The sequence below is a fragment of the Ursus americanus genome, chromosome X (assembly GCF_024610735.1).
Source record: "Ursus americanus isolate L20-20 chromosome X, mUrsAme1.1.p, whole genome shotgun sequence".
Classification (NCBI taxonomy): Eukaryota; Metazoa; Chordata; class Mammalia; order Carnivora; family Ursidae; genus Ursus; species Ursus americanus.
Window position 1 is genome coordinate 77,749,842 of NC_142164.1, and position 23,967 is coordinate 77,773,808.

Below are 23,967 nucleotides of genomic sequence, written 5' to 3' on the forward strand. Positions count from 1 at the left end.
GCTTTTAGGCCATTCACATTGAGAGTGATTATTGAGAGATATGATTTTAATGATGTCATGTTGTCTGTGAAGTCTTTTTTTCTATAGATTGTAAATTTCTGTTCTGTATCATTCCTGGGGCCTTTTTACTTTTATAGAACCCCCCCTTAATATCTCACTTAGGGCTGGTTTGGTGGTTACGAATTACTTCACTTTCTGCCGATCCTGGAAGGTCCTTATCTCTCCATCAATTCTGAATGACAGCCTTGCTGGATAAAGGATCCTTGGCTGCATGTTCTTCTCAGATAGAGCTTTGAAAGTACCCTGCCAACCCTTCCTCGCCTGCCAGGTCTCTGTAGACAGGTCTGACGTTATTCTGATGTTTTTCCCTCTGTTCAAAAGGATTTTCTTCCCCTTCGCCGCTTTCAATACTGTATCCTTGGATCTAATATTTGCAAATTGCACTATGACGTGATGTGGTGTAGGTCTGTTCTCATTGACCTTGGAAGGGGTCCTCTCTGCCTCTTGGCCACGAATGCTTCTTTCCTTTGCCTGATTAGGGAAGTTTTCAGCTACAGTTTGTTCGAATATCTCTTCCAGACCTCTCTCTTTCTCCACCCCCTCAGGGATGCCGATGATTCTGACATTGGAACGTTTCATTGAATCATTAATCTCCCATTATCTACATTCTTGAGATTGGATTTTTTTGAGCCACGTTTCTGTTTTAGCTTTCTCTTCTACCATCCCATCCTCCAATTCACTAATCCGTTCTTCTGTCTCATTTACCCTGGCCGTCAAAGCATCTAGTTTAGACGGCATTTGATTCATAACATTTTTAATTTCTGCCAGATTCGCTCTCATTTCCGCCCTTTGAGATTCTATATTCTCGTTAATATTTTTATTAATATTTTTTTCAATCCTACACATCATCTTGACCATTGTTACTCTGAACTCCATTTCTGACAGTTTGGTTATATCCATATCCATCAGTTCTGTGGTAGAGGCCACAGACTCATTATCTTTTCTTTGCTATGGGGGATTCCTCCTCCTCATCATTCTGATGAGGAGAGATTGTGGGGATACCCAGAGCCCAAATTATTGACCAGGACCCAGGCAGTGTGCACTTGTTATATAGGGACCTTAGGGATGTGGGCTTCTTGATTTTTCAGCCTGCCTTCTGGGGGAGGGGTCTGCCACCCTGATGTCAGGCAACCCTGTTTGGGTAGAGTTGCCCTGTCCCCTGCAAGGGGGGATGGGGATGGGCACAGTATCAGCTGGTATTTCCAGGCTGTTGTTCTCTGGCGGCTTTCCCTAGCGTTTTTCTGTGACTCTTCTGAGAGTCAGAGCAGCAGTGGCCGTATCCTAGCCTCTGTCTCAGAACCGAGAGATCGCAGTCCACTCTCCACTGAGCTCTCCTGGCCACTCTAACTCTGTTTCTGTTGGTGTTGCTAAGAACCCTGCAGCATCCTGGGTTGTGCGTCCCACAGCCGCTCTCCCAGCCCTCACTTCTAGGGCCAGCACGTCTCTGTCCTTTGTGCTTCTAACACTGCCAGCCGCCCCCGGTTCCCGTGTGTGCTCCCGCGCTCCCCGTTTCAGTCTGGTCATGCACCTGCTCCCAAGCTCCCGGTATCAGTCCGGTTCCAGTGAGCGCTCCGGAGCTCCAGTTTTCAGTCTGGTCGCACGCGCGTTCCCAGCTCACGGTCTCAGTCTTCTCTCTCGCGGGTGCGGGTCCGCGAGTCCGGCCCGCGCCCCCAGTGCAGGTGGCTACCGCTTCCCGGCTCCCAAGTGTGTCGGCTCCCTTCCCCTTCCATTTATCTTTCGATATCTGTGCGTGAATTCATGGCTCCCCACTTCATACCTCAATATTCAGCGCTGGAGATGTTCATTTGTAGAGATCCAGATGTATCTTCCTGCGTCTCAGGCTGATTCCATGGGTTTCAGGATGGTCTGGTAGATATCCAGCTCGACTCTGGGGACCAGCTGAGAACGGGGTCCCCTACTCCTCCACCATCTTTTCTCCTCCTTGCAGAAAGTGGTCACTTTTCTGTTCACAGAGTTTCTGCTACTCTTTTCTTCATTCTCCAGTTGCATTTATAGGTATTCAGAATGGTTTGGTAGCTCTCTAGCTGAATTCCTGGGACCTGACGAACTTTAGGTCTCCTGCTCTTCCGCCATCTTGGACTCTTCCCACATCTTCCCACACTTGACTTGAATCTTCAGGAGCTCCTTTATGTCAGTTTTTCTTTCCTGGTTGTCAGGATGTGACTGGTACAATTTGGCTTTGGAGGATTTTTGTTGAGGTTTTTTGGTTTGGGTTTCTTTTCTTTCCCCATGATCTGGTTGATGCATTCAGTCAGTCCCCTAATAAATATTTACTGATATTCACTTTATGCCATGTACTATGCTAGATAGTTTATAATAAATATGAATAAGAAACAAGACAATGGACAAGGCCAAACAGTCAAGGTCCTAGATCTCGTGGGAACTCACATGGCCACTTGAAAGGGATATGTTTTCTTTGTACAAAATTAGTCAAGCATTTGAACCTTATTTGTTGTATTGTTCAAATCTTCTGTGATTTTAAATGTATTTAGGCATATTTTACATGTCAAAGCTTAATAGTAGTATTCTAAGGTCTCTCACTATAATTGTACTTCTGTTCATTTTCTTCTACTTTTGCTTCACATTTTGCCAACAAAATAAGATGGAAAGATTAAAAATAAAATAATGGGCAAAGTTAAATCAAGGAAGTATAAATCAAAAGAAAGAAACAATATTAATAAAATAGTCCCCAAGGCAAAAAAAACTTTGAGGACAAAGGAGAATATTTTATATTGATAGAAGATATAAGCTCTGAATTGTGCACTATATAATATAGCAGCAAAAATTGTAAAATAGGGGCACCTGGGTGGCTTAATTGGTTAAGAGTCTGCCTTCGGCTCAGGTCGGGATCAAGCCCTGCGTTGGGCTCCCTGCTCAGCAGGAAGTGTGCTTCTCCCTTTCCCTCTGCACCTCCCCCACCTTGTGCTCTCTCTCTCTTTCTCTCTCTCATAAATGAATAAAATATTTTTTAAAAAGTGTAAAATAGATTATAAGGTATGAATAAATTTTCCAAGGGGAGAATATGTGGACAGGGAAGAGGGTAGAAATTGTTCTTTCTGTGTGGCCCAGGAAGATACCTCCTGGAAAGCCCAGTCATTTAGAACTTAGTTTGTAAAGAAGCAACAGGGCTTGTCGACATGTCCTGCAGTCCCAGACACACCCTGGAGTTCAGAGAAATGACAGTCGGGCTTGAAGAAAGAGTAATGGCAGTAGGGCTATCTGTGCTGTTCTGATCATTCTGGGTGAGGAAACAGCGGGTTAGAGATTAAAAGCCAGGCTGCTTGGCTGCAGAGCCCAGGCTCTTTCCAGGGCAGCATACTGCTTCCTGCTAGTAGTAACAGGATCAGAGTCCCCAGGAATTCATTCCATGTGCCACTCAGAAGAGACCAGCCCTTGCTTTAAACGCCAGCTTTCTGAAGTCTCACACAGCTCCAATAAATATGAATTATCATTGTCTTGTGGGTCTTCAGGAAGCTACGGACAAAAGCATAGATGTATTTTTTCATCTTTCTCTTCCTCTTTCTGCATTCTCGGTGCCTAGAATATTAAAACATACCATGAAATTCAGGTCAAATACTCATCAATGCGCTCTAGGTGTTACACAACTAATGAATCATTGAGCACTACCTCAAAAACTAATAATGTACTATATGTTGGCTAACTGACCATAATAATAATTTTTAAAAAGAGTACTTACTTATTTTAATTAGTGAATTTCCTATCTTGGGGAATGGCCCTATCATCTAGCCATCTGCCCAAGCCAGAATTCTAGGAATCTTAGACTCTTCTTTTTTCTTTACCCACTTCCCATAACGTGCATGACCAAATCCTATAGATTTATCTCGTCAATAGCTCTTGTCTTGGTCCCCTGGTCCTCTCTATCCCCTGAGCCAGTGTCTTTGTTCATACCTCTTCGGCCATAGGTTGCTACAGTTGCCTCCTAGCTGGTATCCATGCCTCTTGTCTCTTACCCTATGAGCCAGTCAATATCACTGTCCTGCTTTGATAATCCTTAAGTGTCTTATGTTTTCAGAACCAAGGTCCAAATTCCTTAATACTGTTTTCGAGACACTTCATGATCTGGCCTTTCTTTTCTTTTCAGTTTTATTGGGAAGAAATTGATACACATCACTGTGTAAGTTTAAGGAGTACAGCATGATGGTTTCATTTACATATATTGTGAAATGACTACCACAGTAGGTTTAGTTAAATCCATCATCTCATATAGATACAAAGAAAAAGAAAAAATTTTCTCCTGGTGATGAGAGTTCTTAGGAGCTACTGTCTTAACAACTTTTCTGTTTACCACACAGCAGTGTTAGCTATAGTCATGATGTACATTATCTCTAGTACTCATTTATCTTATAACTGGAAGTTTGTACCTTCTGACCACCTTCTCCCAACCTCCCCTTCCCCCAACCTCCCCCCCACCTTTGGTAACCACAACTCTGATCTCTTTTTCTATGAGTTCAGTTTTTTTAAGTTTCCACATAGAAGTGAAATCATACAATATTTGTCTTTCTCTGTCTGACAATTATTTCACTAAGCATAATGCCTTCAAGTTTCCTCCATATTGTTGCTAATGGTAGGATTTCCTCATTTTTTATGGTTGAATAATATTCTGTTGTATTTGCATATATTACCACAACTGCTTTATCCCCTCATCCATCAATGCTCACTTAGGTAGTTTCTATGTCTTGGAAATTGTAAATAATGCTGCAGTGAATATGGGGTTGCAGATATCTTTTTGAGTTAGTGTTTTCATTTCCTCAGGACATATTCCCAGAAGTGGGATTGCTTAGTTCTATTCTTAATTTTTTGAGGAACCTCCATATTGGTTTCCATAGTCTGGTCTACTTTCTAATCCTGCCTTCTGTCACTGCAAACCTGCTTAGCTCCAGCATTTTGGAACCTGCTATATCATACTGACCTCCACACCTCTGTGCCTTCATGTGTACTGTTCCCTCAACCTAGAACATCCTTTCCCCACCTTTTGTTTCACTAATTTCTACAGGCCGTTTGAAACCCAGCTCCTACTGACTTTTTTCAGAATGCCCTCTTTCACTTTTCCAGCCTCGCCCTCTTCTGTGCTCATGTAGCACCCCAGGCATTCTTCTGTCTTGGTACTTACCACACTCTCCCATCATTGCTGATGCATGTGCCTATCTCCTCTACCACCCAGATTGTAAGCAACCAAAGGCAGAGACTCTTTTACTTTATTCTGTTGGAATTGCCAAAACCTAGCCTGGAGTCTGGTCCATGATAGGTTCTTAGTTTAGTAAGTGTTTGTGAAATGAATAAATGAGCTTTTGTGGCTCAATAACGATGCTTTTATTTTCTAGGTACATGGTTCAGTGGCCCGGTGGCCGAATCCTGCATCGCCATGAGCTCGACACTTTCCTTGCCCAGGCAGTATCTACCCAGCTTTATGAACCAGATCAACTTCAAGAACTCAAGGTGATTTGATCTTCCCTCAATTAAATTCTTTCTTTTATAAGCTCATAGCTTTCCTTTTGGCCCTCCTCGCTCTCCCCCCCGGAGCTGGGAAGAAGAGTAAGTTCTGCAGGTAAATGTTTGATTCACTTTAGCCAAACATGTATGTTTGTTAATAAAACCAAGAGGTGCCTGCACCACTGCTCCCATACTGATGGGTGAGAATGGACAGAAAAAAATGGATATTGTACAGTACAAGTAAGTTGTGGCCACAAACCGTGGTAAAGGTTTCTGACTCTTAAAAGATTTCCAGGATTTTCCCTGGTGTCCTCTGTTTGTTTCTGAGTAAATGTCTACCCTCCCTTTATAATAATGTGTATTGGGCATTAGAGGGAAGTCTAGAAGAACATAAGGCAGAAAGTAAATCTACCATATAACTGAAAGCTTTAGAACATATGAGGTTAGAGGGCAGGCTCTGAAGCCAGGCTGCCTTGGGTTTGAATCTTGGCTTCCTTACTTCCCAGTTGTGTGATTTGGGGCAGGTTGCTTAACCTGTTGAGCTTCAGTTTCCTTATTTGTAGAGTTATGAGGATATTAAATAAAATAATCCATGCAAAACACTTAGAACAGTATCTCACATATTTTAAGTACATAGTATTATTAGCCTAGCTACTAGTACGGGTCACCCCTCTCCTGACTTCAGTAGCCATGGTCTTTTGAGGCCCTAGGATGAACTTGGGAAAGATCTGGTCCAATAAGACTTACAGAATCTTAATTTGAGTGAGGTTAACTAAGGGAAAGACAAAAACAGCCTAAGGAAAACAGTGTTGGTTCCTTTTTACAGTAAGCGTAATATCACTGGGCACTGAAGCAGTTACTGATGCCAGATCGCATGTAGGAGGGGACCTGCAAGTACTTCCCCTTTTCCCATTGAAGCCATCTAACATGCTCAATTGAGATAACAAATATAGACATTTTAATGTTTTCTTTATCTTTTGCCATGAATTTTCTTAGTTGAGGTATTGTGTATGTAATTACGTATTGTGTTTTTAAACTTAACAGAGCACATATTTTCTATGTCTTAAAAAAGTTTAATAAATCTATTACATGTGTGTATCATTTAATTATTATAATGTTGGCCATTTGGTTTCCAGTTTTCCCCTATTATATGTAATGTTATTAAAATCTTTATGCATAGAGCTTTATTCACAGCTCTACTTCCTTAGAATAGATTCCTAAAAGTAGAATTTCTGAGTCAACAAATGTGAACATTTTCAGGGTTACTGACATATTGCTTAAATGTCACATACATTCCTCATCAGCTTTGGGTGTTCTTTTTTGTCTTTAAGTTTTAAATTTTTTCCTAATTTACAGGCCAAAAAAAAAAAAGAGGTATCTCAAGGTGGTGTCTTTTGAAGTTTTAAAAGCTGATGTCGGTGTGGGTTTTTTTTGTTGTTGTTGGGTTTGGTTTTTTTTTGGTTTTTTTTTTGTTGTTGTTTTGTTTTTGGTAATGAGTATCTTTCAAACTGTCTCCAGTAAGTTTTCAATAGTTTTTCCTCTGTGGTGGTTTCAGATAGAGAAACTGGATGCCCGAGGGATCCAGCTTGCTGCCCTCTTCATGAGCGGGGTCGACACAGCTTTGTTTGCTAATGATGCCTGTGGCCAGCCAGTCCCGTGGGAGCACTGCTGCCCCTGGATTTACTTCGATGGCAAGCTGTTCCAGAGCAAGTTAATTAAAGCAGGCCGTGAGCGAGTATCCCTGGTTGAGCTCTGTGATGGCCAGGTACCAGCAAGTTGGGCAGCTGCCGGGGCCATCTCTGATCTGCCGTGGGGATAAATGGGCAGAGGGTGGAAAGGAGCAGAGACATTGGAGAGGGAGGTAGGAGAAGTGGGAGAACGTGTCTGCCATTAACCTAACTTGGTCAAGGATCAGCCCAAAGGCCCAGAGTCTGATATGTACATGCTATTAAATCATATGTTGGAACGTGTTTTTTATGGACTTAAAATTTTCATATTGTTTTCTTACTCTGAGTATTTCTTTCCCATGGAATACTCAGACATACTATATGCCTTTCCTGCAATTCTTACAATTTCATTTCCCTTATTTGCAAAAAAACTGTAAGTTACTTTTACAAGTGATGATATCTTTTGTAAAGGAGCTATGTTTGGAACTAAAAGAGTGTGGTAAAGTAAATAACAGAGTAGAAGCAGGGGATTTTTTACAGTGAAACCTTAGGAAAGATGAGGAAAGGCACCCTTACTTACTCCTTTATCCATTTGGGGAGAATGAGCTGAGGGACTAGAACAGGGGTCGGCAAACTACCTCAAAACTCAAAACTTGGGATTTTTATTCCAATAAGGTTTTATTGGAACACAGCCACATTCATTCATTTATGTATTGTCTATAACTGCTTTCCCCCTGCCACAGCAGAGTTCTATAGTTGTGACAGAGACAATATGGCCTACAAATCCTATCTGGCCCTTTTCAGAACTGGTTTGCTGACCTCTGGCCTAGAGGCATGGACTTATCCTAGACAGAGGTTGTGGTCTCTGATCCTGGGTGTTGGGGGGGAGAAGATTAAAAAGCTTGGCATATGTCAGGTTTTATTCTTCTCTCTTTCATCTAATTCTGTTATCTGCCCCTTAAAAAATAACCTAGCCTATTTCTGGTCGTGTGATAGACCATTGGTAAATATTTATGGTGATATTTGTCTTCCTTGACTTAGCGTGCCTCAGAAGCCCTCGATCAGCGCTAATATGATAGTTTGGTGTCATGCGAACAGTGCCAGACAGGTTTTCCTGGGTATGGCTCCTTGAGCCATTTAACTCCAGGCCTCAGTTCTTTTAATGGCAATGGATTTGTGAAACTGTACCTAGAGTACCCAATACTGTGCCTGAAACATAGAAGTTAAAAAATGGCAGTTATTGGGGTGCCTGGGTGGTGCAGTTGGTTAAGCGTCTGACTCTTGGTTTTGGTTTAGGTCTTGATCTCAGGGTCATGAGATTGAACCCCGCATCGGGCTCCGCCCTCATTGTGGAGTTGGCTTGGGTTTCTCTTTCTGTCTCCCTCCGTCTCCCCCTGCCCCATCTCTCTCTAAAGTAAATTTAAAAAATTTTTTAAATGGCAGTTGCTATTATTAATTCTCTTCTTCCTTTGAAGGCTGACCTGGCAACCAAAGTGGAAAAGATGAGACAGAGTATCCTTGAAGGAGTCAACATGAACCATCCACCACCTTCTGCTCTACTTCCATCACCTACTTTTGTGCCTCCCATGGTGCCCTCTCTCTACCCTGTTTCACTTTATTCTCGAGCCATGGGCTCAATGCCACCTCCCCCTCAAGGACGGAGCCGGGGATTTGCAGGTCAGTACCTAAGAATGATGTATTTGTCATCCCCAGTCTGTTTCATAATAACCCATCCAGTAATTATTGCCAGACACAGAATCAGCAGTTTTGTATATATATTATCTAATTTACCTTCTGTGCTATGTTTGAAGAGGAGTTTATTGACAGGGAGGGGTGTAGCCTATGAAAGAAAGTCCACTGACTTCCCAGATCATGCTCCATTGAGGTGATTGGTCCCTAAGGATTTGACTGTCACCAACCAAACTCACAAAGTAACCGATGTGGAAACCAGGAAACCAGGAGCTACTTTATTACTTTTGAGAACTATATCTCAGGTGAACTGGATCATCATAGTTGCCGGTTAGCTCACTCATTCCCCATAGGCAGATGTACACAGGAGCTTCCAGAAAGACCAAATGGGAGGTAAGAGTGGATGACCAGTGTCCACAGACAACCAGACACTGATATACCCATTTTCACGCTGGGGGTAGGCCTGACACATTTCCAGAAGCATGGAGAGAAATAAGTCCATGCCCGCCAGGGGATTGCAGTTTAGTGGGGAAAACAAATACACACACATGCACACAGACATATGTAAGTATAAATTATGGTGACCTGACCTGTGGCTTAATGATGAATAGACAGTCATGCTTAGGTAGCTCAGATACTGATCCTAATAACTGAAACAACCTTGGTGAAATAGGATATTTTAATAGGGACATTTTGACATGAAATATCAAGGTTCTGTGATCAGGTGGGAGTGTCGTTGCTATGGTTGAAGATGTTTCTTGTCTGTTGCTCAGCATTTAAAAAAAAAGCTGGAAGTTGAAGTTTGTCTTAAAATTAGGTTCACAAATTTCAATATGCACATTTAGTTCAAGGCTCTACGTAGATGAGCAGTGTGAATGTCTGCTCCGTTAAGTCAGGTAACGACCAAGTCTTATAAACCAGGGAGCCAGCCCTTCATTCATTCCATTCCTTGAAGCTGACTTTAGAGATCTTTGCTCTCATTCTTTGCATGTTGATTTTATCGTGTCTCAGAAGACATCCTTAATTAAGGCTAAGTTCTCAGGAGGTCCTTGCCATTGTCCCAGCTCCCAGTGATTCCTGTTCTCCAGTTACTGGTGGTTCATGAGGAGCCTCTTGCCTCCTGAAAGGCCATGATAAGATCCCCAAATGCAAGTCTTTCTAACCTTCTCAGGACTAGCTAGTACCCTACTTCCTTGGACTCCCACTGTCATATGAATGAAGTGCTCTTTACTGCCAACCTGCTAAGTGAGCGAAGGGGTTATTAACATTCAGGTTTTTTCCATAAACTAAAATTAAAGGTTTACTAGAACTCTGTATTCTATGAAGTCTTCCTTTTGTGCCAAATTACAAAGCTCTACTGTGCTGGTGAGGTCATACATATATACGGAGTTGGAATTTCTTGTTTTAAGGAGATAGGTTATCTTGTCTTAAATTGGTTCTGGTTTTCAACTGTTGCTGTTCTTGCTTATTAATTATAAATTACTTTCAGTTTAGTTTCATTCTTTTCCATTTAGTTTGGTTGTTTGGCTGAGCCTCCATTGTGTAGTGGTACGTATTTGAATCAAAACTGGTTTGGGCCCACTTTCTATTAAGTAACTAGGATTTAAATAAAAACTTAAAAAGAAAAGTCGTTTTGGCCCAAATGAATAAACAAACGAAAAGCAGAATCAGACCCATAAATAGAGAACAAACTGGTGGTTGCCACAGGGGAGGGAGGTTGGGGGGTGGGAAAAATGGGTGAAGGTTGAGGGGAAAGTACAGGCTTCCAGTTATGGAATGAAAAAGTCACAGGGATGAAAGGCACAGCATAGGGATCGAGTCAGTGGTATCGTAATAGCGTTGTATGCTGACAGATGGGAGCTGCGCTTGTGGGGAGCAGAGTGTAACTCCGTAGATGTCTAATCCCTATGTTGTACACCTGAAACTAATGTAACATTGTGTGTCAACTAAACTTTAATAAAAAGAAAAAAGAAAGGAAAGTAAAAGTGGTATTGGCATATAATTTTCTAATAACTAGATTTTAGGACTTTCATTCTTTCAACAAATATTGAATGCCTACTATGTGCCAGGCTCTGTAGCTGAAAAATGAGTCATCCACACCCAGCTTGCCGAAGTGGTTGTGCTACAGAGCTTCAAGCCCCGTCCCTAAGCTTGCTTCCACCATGAACCTTTGTTGTTATCACAGTCTTTATCTTGGAGAAATGGAAATAAACAGAATAGGGGGCGCTCTAGGATCTTTTGTTCCACCTCTTAGCATACCTTGCACTTGGCATTCATTACTGCCCTTCCTCCTCTCTTTCCAGGTCTCCATCCAATCCCACCCCAAGGAGGAAAACTGGAGATTGCGGGGATGGTTGTGGGCCAGTGGGCTGGCAGCAGGTCCTCCAGGGGCCGAGGCTCTTTTGGCATGCAAGTTGTTTCTGTCGGTGGGCCAGGAAAAGGGTATGTATTCCAATAGGTTGGTATGAGCTAATGTCAATCAAGGTGCCATTGGGAAAATGCCCAACTATTGAATACTTCTATTACTTCTATTAAGGTAAGAGGCATTAACTAATTTCCCATTTTTAAAAGCCAGTTTTCAGTTTAGTTCAGCAAACATACACTAAATTCCCTGCCCCAGTAAAAAAGTTTTTGCCCTGGAGGAGGACATGGGGCACAGAACAATTTTAGTATAATATAGAAATGAGAGAGAGAAAGGCTTACAGTGAGTGGTAACACACAGGAGAGGCATCTAACTTGAGAGGGTCAAACTTCCTAGAGGAGGTGAGTAGTTAACTAAATGAAAATGTGGGTGTAGACTCTGTATGTTCCTCAGGATCACTCTTTCCCTCCCTTTCTACAGGCATGGAAAAGAACAGACTGGTAGAGGATCCAAAGGACATAAAAAAGGAACCAAACAAGTAAGCACTGTTTTGAGATTATCTAGCTTCTGTTTGATACCTCTTGTCTTTTCGGCTAACTTGCGAAAGATCAGATCAGGCATGGGAAGCTGTGTTTTCCTAGCTTCTCCCAGCATTTGATTTCATTCTCTTGCTCTCTAGCTGTCTAGTGAGGGTTAGCCTGCCCAGGCTGTTCCCACAGTGATGCAGAGTGTCATCCTTTTCCCTGAGTGAGACCACAGGATAGAAATCAGGTACTGTGTCCTGAACACCCATACCTAGCATAGTATGTGCTACATGCAGCCATAAAGGGGCCAGAGTGAAGTTAACAGTGGGATTGCCAGCTGCTCAGGCTTTCTGAGGGACTACCAGACATGCTCAGAAAATTGGACTTTGGCCTTTGCTGAATATGAGATGGAAGGAGGTGTTGCCATTTTGTTTATTCTTATTGGCTCAAAATGGTCTTAAACTTTCCTCTAGTATACGTCTTGAATTATATCATAGTTTCCACTGGTCTTCATTAGACATGCCCCTCTCCCCAGATATGAAGAACCTAATCTTGTAGTGAACCAGAATGTTGTACTGGACTCAGCCTGCTGGATTCCTCATAGTACAGCAGCTACCATTTCTTCCTTCCTTCCTTCCTTCCTCTCTTTTTTTATTTATTTAGAGAGTGCACATGAGCAGGGGTGGGGGAGGGGCCGAGACAGAGGAGAGGGAGAGAGAGAATCTTAAGCAGTCTCCATGCCCAGCGTGGAACCCATCTCAGGGCTCAATCTCATGACCCTGAGATAGTGACCTGAGCTGAAATCAAGAGTCGGATGATTAACCAACTGAGCCGCCCCGGTGCCCAAGCAGCTACCGTTTCTGGAGTGCCTCCTTTCTACCGAGCCCTCTACTAGACATTTTACATGCAGTTTCTAATCCTCCCAAGGGTCACTGATGAGACCATACTGCAAAGCAACTTTGGCATAGTTTCTCAGTCCCAGATTAGCTCTCCTGTATACAGCCAGCCCTCATTGCCTCCAATTAATCCCCATCGTCTAATGTTTTCTCAAAGATACATATTTGCTTTAATGTTATTTAGAGCTAAAAATGGAACTAGAATGATAAGTCCTCCACACAAGTCAGAGAGCGAGGACTTTGGGATTTTTCCAAAGCTTTTCAACTTTTTCCAGAAGATATTCAGTAAGATACAAGGGATTATACCTAGGAGGAAAACTGGTCACTCACATAGGCTCCCATAAGGTAATACAGCTTTGATTAATTCACTGTGATTCAGGGTTTGATCATTAGGTATATGGTCTGAAAAACCTGATTTTTTTATTTTGGTACAATAAAAGTAGATCTCTCTCTCAGGGGTTGACTCACATTAACTAAGATCACATAAATAGCTATGTGGATATGGCTGAAAGAGTGGCATTGGGGAAAAGAGAGGGAGTGAAAGATACTGGAAGATCTATGAAAGATGTAGTGAAAGGTACGAATTCACAGTACTTTATCTCAATCAAGTACTTTCCATGGTAATTATTGTGATATATTGTGCACTTACTCTTTTCTGGTCACTCTTGTGAGGTATTTATTATTCTCCGTTTTAAACAAGAGGAAACTGAGGCTCAGAAGGATGAAATATCTTGCCCACAATTATTCATTATTTGTGTTGCCATTCCAGCCTGAGCTGATTCCAAAGCCCTGTGCTGTCCTGATTCCACTGCAGTGTAACAACTGTAAGTGGTAGAGACAAGATTCAGACTTAGGTCTGGCTGACCCTAGTGCCTATGCTCTTAACCATTTCTACCAGAGCATGCTTTCTCTACGTGTAAGCTGCAGGGGAAACTATGGTATCGGAAGTTTGCTTGGGGACTTGGAATCAAAACAATAATATTAGCTAGCATTTATTGAGTTCTTACAGTGTGCCAGGCATATGTTCTAGATGCTTTACATGGAGTGTCTCATTGAATCCTTATAGAATTTAAAAAATAGATACTATTATTATATTTTACAGATGAAGAAACTAAAGGAAAAGAAGGGATGGTAGATGATCTTAAGTTTCTCTTTGCTAAGATTACTGGGGATGCTGTTATCTATTCCAGAGGTAGCCTGGCCAAGGACATTCTCATGTTGACTTTGTTTTTAACTAAGGCATCGATCCTGGACAGAGCTGCTGCTTGCCTAGATGACTCTCCCTTTCTTCAGAGTATGAGATCATTGTTCCAGCTTATTAAATCTGCTTACGTTATAGTCCTGTATTCTTTATTTTTCTAAAGTTTTTTTTTGTTTTTTTGTTTTGTTTTGTTTTGTTTTGTTTTTAGTAATCTCTGTACCCAACATGGGCCTCGGACTCAAAACCCCAAAATTAAGTTGTTCCGACTGAGTCAGCCAGCTGCTCCTATAGTCCTGTCCTCTTGAGATTATTCCTAGGCCACTGGAGTATTGTGTATTTTCAGGTTCTTAAGTCACTTATTGGTAATGTTTTGATTTCTTTGTTGACTCCCTCAGGTGGCTAATTCCATCCATCGTGCGGATTTTTACTAGTTTCATGTTTTTTCCAGGTTCTTGAGTGACACTTTATCGTAGTGCCCATGTTGTACAGGTTTTGGAGCCAGATGATCTAGCTTTGAATCTGGCTCTGCCACTTGCTAGCTCTGTGACCTTACACAAGTTACTTAACTTCTCTGTGCCCTAGTCTCCTCATCTGTAAAATGAATAAATTGGCATCTACCTGACAGAGTTATTGTAAGTATTAAATGAGATGATAGGTGTAAAGTGTTTATCAGAGAGCCTGTAACATGGGAAGTACTCAATAAAAAGTAAGTTTTATTGATAATTGACCACAAATTGAATAGGTATTAGATTTCTGTTACATCGAATTGAATTGAAATTAAATAAATAAATAAATAACTCTTTATAAAAAATTTTTTAAAAAAAGATTTCCATTATGTATTATATCTTACTGGAGAGAATGAGGTCTTTGGCATCAAACAGACGTGGATGCAAGTCTAGGCATGCCAGTGACCTTGGGCAAATCATTCTACTTTTTTTGAGCTTCATTTGTCTTATCCATAAAATGGACAACAGAATGCCTGGCACACCGAGCCACTTAGCAATCGGAAGCTACGATTTTCCTAATAACATTCATGGAGAGACAGCCCTGCACTGCCAGGTAATGCAGTTTGTGTCATTAGCATTTCAATAGCAGTCACGTCCCTGGAATTAACAGAAAAACAGGTGACTGTTTCTAGTTATAAGAGATTCTGTGGAATAGTACACAGAGATCTTCTGGTTTGTTTTCCTTTCCTTTCATTTACATGTCCAGTTGTCAGCAGTGGGCAGTATTGTGCCACAGTTAAAGAGAATAGACTTCAGAGGCTGACCCACCTGGCATGGCATCCTGGCGCCACTACTTTCTATCTGAGTGTCCTTGAGCAAGTTACTTTAATCTTTCTGAGCCTCAGCTTCCTCATCTGTAAAGGGGGCATCATATCTACCATTTAGGGTTCCTACTAATATTAGAAGAATATATTGTAAAGCTTTATAAATGATAGCTACATCATTATTAGGTGGTTGTCATGGCCGTTGAGTTTCAGTCAAATCCGTCTGTTGTCACCCTAAGTTCTTAGGACAGTTATCAGAGTGTACTACTAGGTGGTAACAAACTTTGGGCTTTCTGCTGTTTTTGAAGAACTGAAGCAGCTTCTGCAGGCTAGCTTATGAATATGTTTGGGAAACGTCAGCCAGTGTGGGTAATTACCATTTCCACTGACTCTCTCCGTCTTTGACAGGGCACTTCAGATGGCGTTTCTAAATCCCTGGAGCCTCATCAGGGTCGGTCCCACTCACAGGTAAATGGAAACAATGGCACATTGATCAAAGAAGAGAAGAGTGATCATCATCTTCCAGCTCCATCACAATGTGCCTTATCCAGAGACAGCAACATGTGTAATAATGGTAACCGCTACTTCCCTGCGAAGAATGGGGAGAAGAGCCGCTTACGAGAGCAAAAGCTAGGAACTATGACCCAGCAGAAGGAGGGGTAACGAGCAGAAGATGGCTTCAGCAGATCAGGAAGAGAGGAAAACCTATACTTTTCTGATTATAGGCCCAAGTTAGAGGAGGACATAAATGCTTACCCTAGATTTACCCAGAATTTTACTGGGATGTCCTATTGTACTCATCTTGTCCCACTCCCTGTCTTTCTCTGGACCTCCAGACTTAGTGGTCTGCTTCTAGAGAAGCTCTGGCCAGAGATGAATGGCAGCAAGACTAGCTCCTATTCTCAAATTGAATATGAAGTGCCAATATTCTCTTTGCCTCCCCTGGGAGTGTAGTAAGGCAGTGTCTGTCAGAAATCTGGTGTCATCCTGTAAGGCCCTATAGAAAAGTTCCAGCTTTGGTTTTCTGAGTCTTCATCACGTTACCCATTTACAAAACCCATGGATGGTAGGGGTAGGGACTGCTGTCTGTGGCCTTCTAACTTGCTTTTTCCTCTATGAAGTAGTGGGACCTTGGTATATAATCCGTACCTTCCTCTCACTCTTTCTCCCCATTCACTTAACCCCGGATTCTGTACCACCACCTCTAACTCTGGCCTGACAATCAGAGAGGTAAATGTTTTCAGGGAAGTGAAATAGTATTGGTTATTTTATTTTATTTTTTATTTTATTTTATACACTTTAAAAAAAAACAAAAACTACCAATGGCCTTTGTACTGGGGGATTCTAGTGAGTCAGAAAAGTACTGGGCAGATTTTTCCTGCCTCTGAACTAATGCATTGTTTGTAAAATAGAAGATGTGGCGCAGTTCACCCACTCCCTGCTGCCCACACCCTGAAAGGGTGGGAATCAATGTATTGAAACTGAGTACGAAAGGGAACTCAAAAAAAAGTGCGTGCGTGTGCGTGTGGGGTGTGTGTGTGTGTGTGTGTGTGTGTGTGTTTGTGTATGGGTGTGTGGGTGGATGTATATATGAATGTGTGTATCTATACGCATACACATACCCTTTATATAAAGAGACAGATCTATTTATCTATACATATTTTATATATATAAATATATGTGTGTGTGTGCATGTGTGCATGCATGCACACATACATACATACATACATGGTGATGTCCCAGAGGATTTACTGAATTTCCCAGAAATGCTTCCACTGCTATGGAGTGGTGGGTTTCAAAAGACCATACTTTAAAATCCTTACTGAGTCACAGCCCATCAGTTATGAGAAGATGGGCTTCTCTAAAGCAGACAAAAAGTACTTTCCAGAGATTGCCTGTTCAGAACAACAAACAGTTGGGTTGTCACAAGTTTCATCTTGAACAGAGCCCTCACATCCCATAGAGTGAACACAGAGAGGTTGGAATGGCGTGGGGAAGATTCGGGCATTTCCTTCGGCAGGAACAGCCTCGTTCAGAGAGAGAAAGGGGATGGGAGGTGATTACCAGGGCTTGCAGCCAATTTGGAGGAAATCTCATCTGGAACTCCTGGGTCAAACTGGCCTCAGGCTAGAACTGATTGCCATGAATCCCTGAAGGAGAGAGGACTAGCAATAGAAAGATGGGGTAGGGAAGTGTGAGGAAATTGACAATTTGATTTTACATGCCTAGATTGTTTTATTTGTTCACTGACATTTTGACTACTGGATCTTTTCATTTGCTTTGCAAGGAGGACTTCAGAGGACTCTGGGCCAGGCCTTTAGAGGCATTCTGGAAAGGCTCCCAGCCCCTGAGGAGGCCAGAATCTGTCCAGGACAAAAAAAGCTGTTCTTCCTTGCCGGAGATACTCTTGAGACAACCTTGCATTTCCAGTTTCCCTCCTCAGCAGCTTCGGTATGAGGGCTGGGAACATGGCTTACAACAGATTAGCATTGTGTCTTCATTCAGGAACTGAGGCTTCCAGCCTTACACATCTCCTTTTGGGCTTTGCGATATTCTTGCCCAAGAAGTACCATTTCTACAGGAATTCAACCGACTAGACTTCTAGCAGGGTTTCTCTCTCTTTTTGAAAAACCCCATGCACCTTAACCCACAGTAGGTCCTTGGTGATTTTTTTTCCAGACAACCAGAAGGCTGTTTGCTCACTGCCCACTTACAATGAGTGCATCATGAGAGACTGGAAACAGTCTCAGACTGTTTAATCCTAGTCTGGCCCAGTTTAAAAGAACCCGCAACTTGTAGGGGGAGGGAGGCCCCTAGAATGCCTCTCCCCCTGCCCAGACACTTCTTAAATAAACCAAAGCAAGATGACAAGAGTGCACACCTAGCAAGATATAACCAGGAACAAAGTGTACAGAGACCTCCTCTTTGGAATTTGCTCCCTTAATTTGGTCCCCCCTCTTCTTGTGGACCTGCCCAGCCTTTCACAAAAATCTTGAAGGTTAGGATTTCTATGTCCAGCAACAGAGGGATTTGGTAATGGACTTCCATGGCTTGGAAATTTCTTTCTGGAGCCACAGAGGGAGGAATCCTTTGAAGTTCTAAAATTGACCAGAATTACTGAGCTAAGTATGTAGACACCATTTTCTCATAGGAAGCACTTGGAGTTCTATGGAAAGGTATTTTCTTCAGTTGTTGTTTCTGTACATCTTGAATCTATTCAACACAATCAAATGACAGTATTGTTAACTCTCACAGCCTTAAGAACGTTTCTTATTTTATAGGCATTCACTGTGAGAAGTAAAATTGCTGCTTTGACAGGGATGATTCTAGTTTGCCAAAAGGCTTGCTTTTCTCCCTTCCACACACCTCTGCTTTCTCCTAGCCTGGCCCAGGGTGAAATAAGTGGCTCACTTCCAACCTTGATTTTTTATTCGAATTCAGCATTTTGGGTTTGGAAGGTTGTAAGAAAGGACCAAAAAGGGCCACATTCCTGTATTTTAATTTATCTGCCAAAATATACAGTTTAGAAGCCAAAAAGTCTCAGGTTCATTACTGAAAGATGAACTTTTTCTTATCTGAGGACAAATTGGGAAGGTGGGTCTGATCTTTGCTGCGAGTACCACTTGAAGAGACTGTCATCCTTTTACTTGAGGTTCCATTTCTTACTATGATGTGTGTGGCCTCTCTTGAACAAAGTCATATAGGTACCCCCAGAAATGACCCCTTGACCTTGTAGGGCCACAGGCAAATGTACCCTGGTTGTATATAGCCACTGATTCCCAAGAATTTGCAGTTTTTCTTGATTTCTGCTGGTATGTCTTGGGGTCAGCCTATAACTCCCACCCTATTCAGTGGCCAGTCTGGTCTGAACCAGGCCCAACAAACTTTTGCTCACTTGCGTCATTTTCATTCTGAGCCAGGAGGACTTTGTAGACTTTAAAGCCCAAGAAATGGCACTTGCTTTGGCCAGTGACATTTGATTTTGATCTCCATCTTGATTTTCTGGCATTATTGATTGGCCAAGTCACATTGCCTTCTTTTGATCACTGAGAAAAACAGCCAGACAAGGCATAGGGAGGGTGGTTAAGGTGGGGGGTGGGGGGAGGAATGTTTACGTAGGGTAGGAAGAATGTGGAAGTAACTGTTCGGTTATAGTGATCCAGTCCATTGGAACCTTAGAAGGCTCGTGTGGGCATGTCAGTGCTACCCTTTCAGTCTCTAAGAACCCCCACTCCTTTGAAATGACAATACAAGTAGACCGCAGTTTAAAGTAGCTCGTAGAATTCTACTAAGGTTTAATCATTATACTTGTTCACTTCCTGATGCATATTTCCTAAATATGCTTGGGGTTTGGGGGCAGGGGGTAAGTTTTCACTGTTCCATTGTATGTCACTCTATATTTTTCTCCCTCTCGTGACTTTGGCATCTTTAATTTGACTTTCCATTCTCTTTCCCTTGGCTTTACTGCAGTAGTCTGCTGGGGCAAGTAGAGCTCAGTGCACTTATTCCCTTATTACTGCTAATTACCTTCAATATTGTCAGAGGTTGTTTTGATGTTCTAAGAAGATAACTTCATTTTTTCTTTTTTTACAAAATCATCTTTTCCAAGTTAAAAGCAAAATAAAATACCCCCTGTGCTAGGGTGACCATTTCAGCTTTTGACATTGCCCTTGTACTTTTATAGATGCTCTTTTTGTCCATGTTGGTAGTAACTAATGACTAGTGAATTTTCATGTAAATGAAGCAAATTAAATATTTCAGATTTTATTAATCTCTCATAACCCTGCCAAATCTGATGACTTCATTTTAGTTACTTCCCCTAAGACACTTCCCCTCCTTTTATTTTATTCTATTCTCTTCTATTTTTAGAATAACATACTAGGTTAAAGAAACTTTAACTGCAAGGAGTCCCTGATTTTTAGTGCTCCCTGATAAATGATGTTATTGACAAAAGTAAATTCTTTCATTGTTTTTTCCTGTGTTAATATCTCTTCTGTGCTCTTGACAGTGTGTTTAGTGGATGGATAATATGTACTTCTCTTTTCCACTCCCAGATTCCAAATTCCCTGCCTTTTTGGCCCACCTCACCACAAAAGCTCCATAGTTTATTAATGTAAGTTTGAATGGATGCTTCTTAGGGGAAACTGCAGGAGTTTCTGGAAGTGTTTCAGAAAGGAATGAAAATGTCTCAGGAGTTGTTCTGTGATGGAAATTGGTCTGTTGTTCTGTTAATGCTGATGGAAAGAAACTTACAGTGCTTAATAAAAGTCTATTCTTTTAGTTAAAAAATGTGAAATAATTTTGGGTGTGTGAAGTTTAATTTCTTCTCCCATTTCTGGATCCCTTTCTGCAAGTGGGGGATATGCTTGTCTCAATTCAGAAATGTTGCACAGAGATTTAGGAGCCTATTTGTAGTTGAATATCAGGGCAAGAGAAACAGTACAAGAATCATCAAAAGGAAGGGCATATTTAGCTTCCTGCTGAACTTTTTTATTTGGATGTTCTAAAGGCAATTTGACTTGACATTTCCCAGACTGAACACATCCTCTCTTCTGAAGCCACCTCCTCTCCGTGAGTGACACTACCTTCTACTCAGTGGTCGAAATCGCAAACCAACCTGGGAGTTATCCTAGACTCATGCCTTTCCATCATTTCTGAAACCCAACTTGTGACAAGATCTGTTGATAATACTCAACCAGCCTTCTGCTTCTCACATCTCTTTTTTATCCCAGCTGCTGTGGTTTAGTTCAGGACTCTTCGTGTCTCACCTGAATTATTGCAGTTGCTCCCCTGTCTTACGCCTAACCAGGAAATTTTAAGCAACATTTTGTGTTTAAAATGTATGTACCTTTTCCCAGTGAAAGGGCCTGTAGCTTTTTTTCGGGCTCTTAAAGAAGGCTATGGCTCAAGAGACGTTAAGAACCACTGCTTTAATCCACCATGTATATCAGCTTCCAGAGTAATCTGTCCTTCTAACATGCTGTACCCCCATTTCCATGGTCCCTTCATGATCTGGCCACTGACCACCGCCCTAGCCTCATTTCCTACAACCCTAACCCACTTCAGCAACCCTACAGTGCATCCCATACAGCTGTTAGTATCCATTTCTTCTCATTTGCTTGTACCATTGCCTAGAATGCCTCTCTCCCCTTGTCTCTGGTGCATTCTCAACTTTACCCCCCAAGAGTCAGCTCATATCTTTGTGATTCTTTTCTTGATCCCTGACTAGGGATCCCTGTACAGACTCATCACACCCAGTCCCTATAGCACTTTGCTGCATCTCTGCCCCTCAATTAAACTTGATCATCTCTGTCTTCTTGGCACCTTCCACCCAGCATGCACTTAGCAAATCAAGGACATCTAAAACACCTTTGAAAATATTCCCTGGTATAAAGAAGATTGTAGACTTCTGAGGCAGGATATGTTGATGGCAAAAACACAAAAAGATTGAGTATGAATGTTCAGCACTGGATGGTATTCATTTAAACGTGTTACGGGGCTGTGAAAAAAAAAAACAACCCTGAGCTCTGAGTCACCTTTGAGCCATAAAGGGATGCTTGGAGCAGAGTCTGAAGCCAGGACTCTAGGGCATTCTTCTTACCTTACTGCTTCTGCTGAAGGACACCAGCTGGGCTTGGCCTCCCTAACTGCTCTGTGCCTTGTGTGTACAGAGTACCAAAGGAAACAGCTGAGTCTAAAGGTGAGCATTAGAGCCTTACTGAAGCTTATAAACACCTTACCCTTAAATGAAAACTCTTATTTGTAACATACTTTGTTTTATATTGGGTTCATTTTGCCTATAGATGCCTTTGATCTTTGGGGGTTGGGACTCAGAAATTAACAATAGGAAATCTTTATCATTTGGTTTTTGAAAGTTGCCATTTATTGAGCACCTATTGGGTACCAGGCATAGTACTAGGCTCTTGTAGCTTATTTCTAATCCCCGAACCACTCTGCATAGTAAGTACTAGCCCCACTTTGTATATGAGCAAATGCATTCAGTGGCATCCAAGTTTGTACATACTAATGAGCAATAAAACCAGGGTTCTAAATCTAAGTTTGTTTTGACTAAGTAGATAACTTTGTTTCTGCCTGCCCAGCATTCCTTCTTTCTAGCAGTTAAACCCAGTTTTTCCCCTTGGGGTAGTGCTTCTCCCTGTCTTGGGGTAGAGGTGGGTTGATGGTCAGTCACGTGGCTTCACCTTCCCCAGTGGGATGGGTATATGATCCGAGCAGGACCAGTTGTGCTTTTTCATGGATTTGAAGGAGAAAGTGACAAAAGAATTAAAATATATCTTCTAAACATACAAGCATTAGGAATAATGTGAGCCCAGAACATTGCCTTCTATCTTCTACAACTAGTCTTTCTGTGTGAGAAATACGAAAATTCTGTGGTTATTTATTAGGAACAGATTACAGAAAGCGATCTATTGCGGTCTTGCCAGAGAGAGGTCTGGGCACTTTATTTTACACATTTGTATACATTCTCATTTCATTATTCAGTCCTTATCAATAATCTCTGTTGAAAAGGGGAGTGTATCAGTCAGGATAAGCTAGGTTTTGCTGCAATAACCCCCAAATCTCAATAACATAAGAGAGGTATACTTCTAGTTCATATATGTCCAGCATGCATTGGCAGGGGAGCACTTCATCTATAGTCACGTGGGAACTCAGACTAACAAGCCCCATTACTGGGTCAGGGGAAGGCATGTGGCCAAAATGCATACTGACTCTTAAAGCTTAAAATGGCACACATCACTTCTCTCTTTTCATCACCCAAAGCAAGTCACATGTTTGCACCTAACTTCATAGAAGTGGAAAAGTACAATTCTACTATGTGCCTGGAACAAGGGAGAGAGGTAAGTTTGGTGAGTTGCAGTAAAAGCATCACAAGGAGAAATGACCCATTTCTGGGTAGAACTAATTCATCACATTTCGTCTGGTTGCCATTATCTAACCACTTGAGTCATTATACATAAAATTTGGAATGAAATAGTGAAGCATCCATTCCCATTCCAGTGTCATAAGGGATTCTGTACATGTGGGTGAAGTGAATATAATCTGGTGGTAACACAAATGTTTGAGTTTAGCTCCCCTAGCCCACTTTGTGGGGGTGGTTGTGAGGATTAAATGACACAGTGTATGTAATGTGCCTGGAATATAATCCAGCCTTGATAAATGTGAGCTATTGTGGTTTTGTGGGGAGATGGTAATAGATGAAAGACTTTATGCTCCCAGTCCTGACTTCCTGATAACACATTCCTTCCTAGCCTATGATTAGGTGCCAGTCCTTCCATTTGAATGTGGCTGATTCCAAAGGTGACCAGTGTACTCCCAGTCACCAAGTCCTGGATGTTCATACAGGCCTCATCTCACTGAGGACTTCCATAATAACTGACACTGAAACAGAACCTATTTCCTCAAACTGGCTGCCTTCCCTGACATTTCTCCTCTGTTTCTCTTCCCTTTTTGACTACTTGGAAAAAAATCAGGTAATATTTGATAAGCCAAAAGGCTATATGTAACATACATTATGAGATTAGATAATAAAATGAACACTCATGAGCCCACTGCCCAACCTAAGAACTATTCCATCTCCCCATCTTCCCCAGAGGTAACTGGTATCTTGAGTTTTATTTCTCATTCCCTTGTTTTCTTTTTAAATACTTTTATCACATAATTATCTCTGAAGAATATATTGTTAGGTTTTTAATTTTATAAAATGTAATTTTTATGTAGTCTCCTACAACTTCCTTTGCTCACTCAATTTGATTTCTCTGACTCAAACGTGTTGTTGCTGTAATTGTAGTTTATTTGTTTTCACAT

General features: G+C 41.7%; 1 protein-coding gene across 5 annotated transcripts in view; it reads left to right on the forward strand.

The window, feature by feature from the left end:
• FAM120C (family with sequence similarity 120 member C) overlaps nt 1-23,967 on the forward strand; it is a 116,489-nt gene that overhangs the window by 85,501 nt on the left and 7,021 nt on the right. The window contains exons 11-17 of one of the 5 annotated variants that reach the window (XM_087859581.1): nt 5,424-5,538; nt 7,088-7,297; nt 8,675-8,876; nt 11,192-11,330; nt 11,731-11,788; nt 15,550-15,609; nt 17,429-17,592. In XM_087859581.1, coding sequence (XP_087715707.1) covers nt 5,424-5,538; nt 7,088-7,297; nt 8,675-8,876; nt 11,192-11,330; nt 11,731-11,788; nt 15,550-15,609; nt 17,429-17,592 — 948 coding nt within the window. Of the gene's footprint in view, nt 1-5,423; nt 5,539-7,087; nt 7,298-8,674; nt 8,877-11,191; nt 11,331-11,730; nt 11,789-15,549; nt 21,662-23,967 lie in introns of those variants that run through there. The other 4 variants (XM_045799334.2, XM_087859582.1, XM_087859580.1 and 1 more) reach the window with 4 other exon arrangements.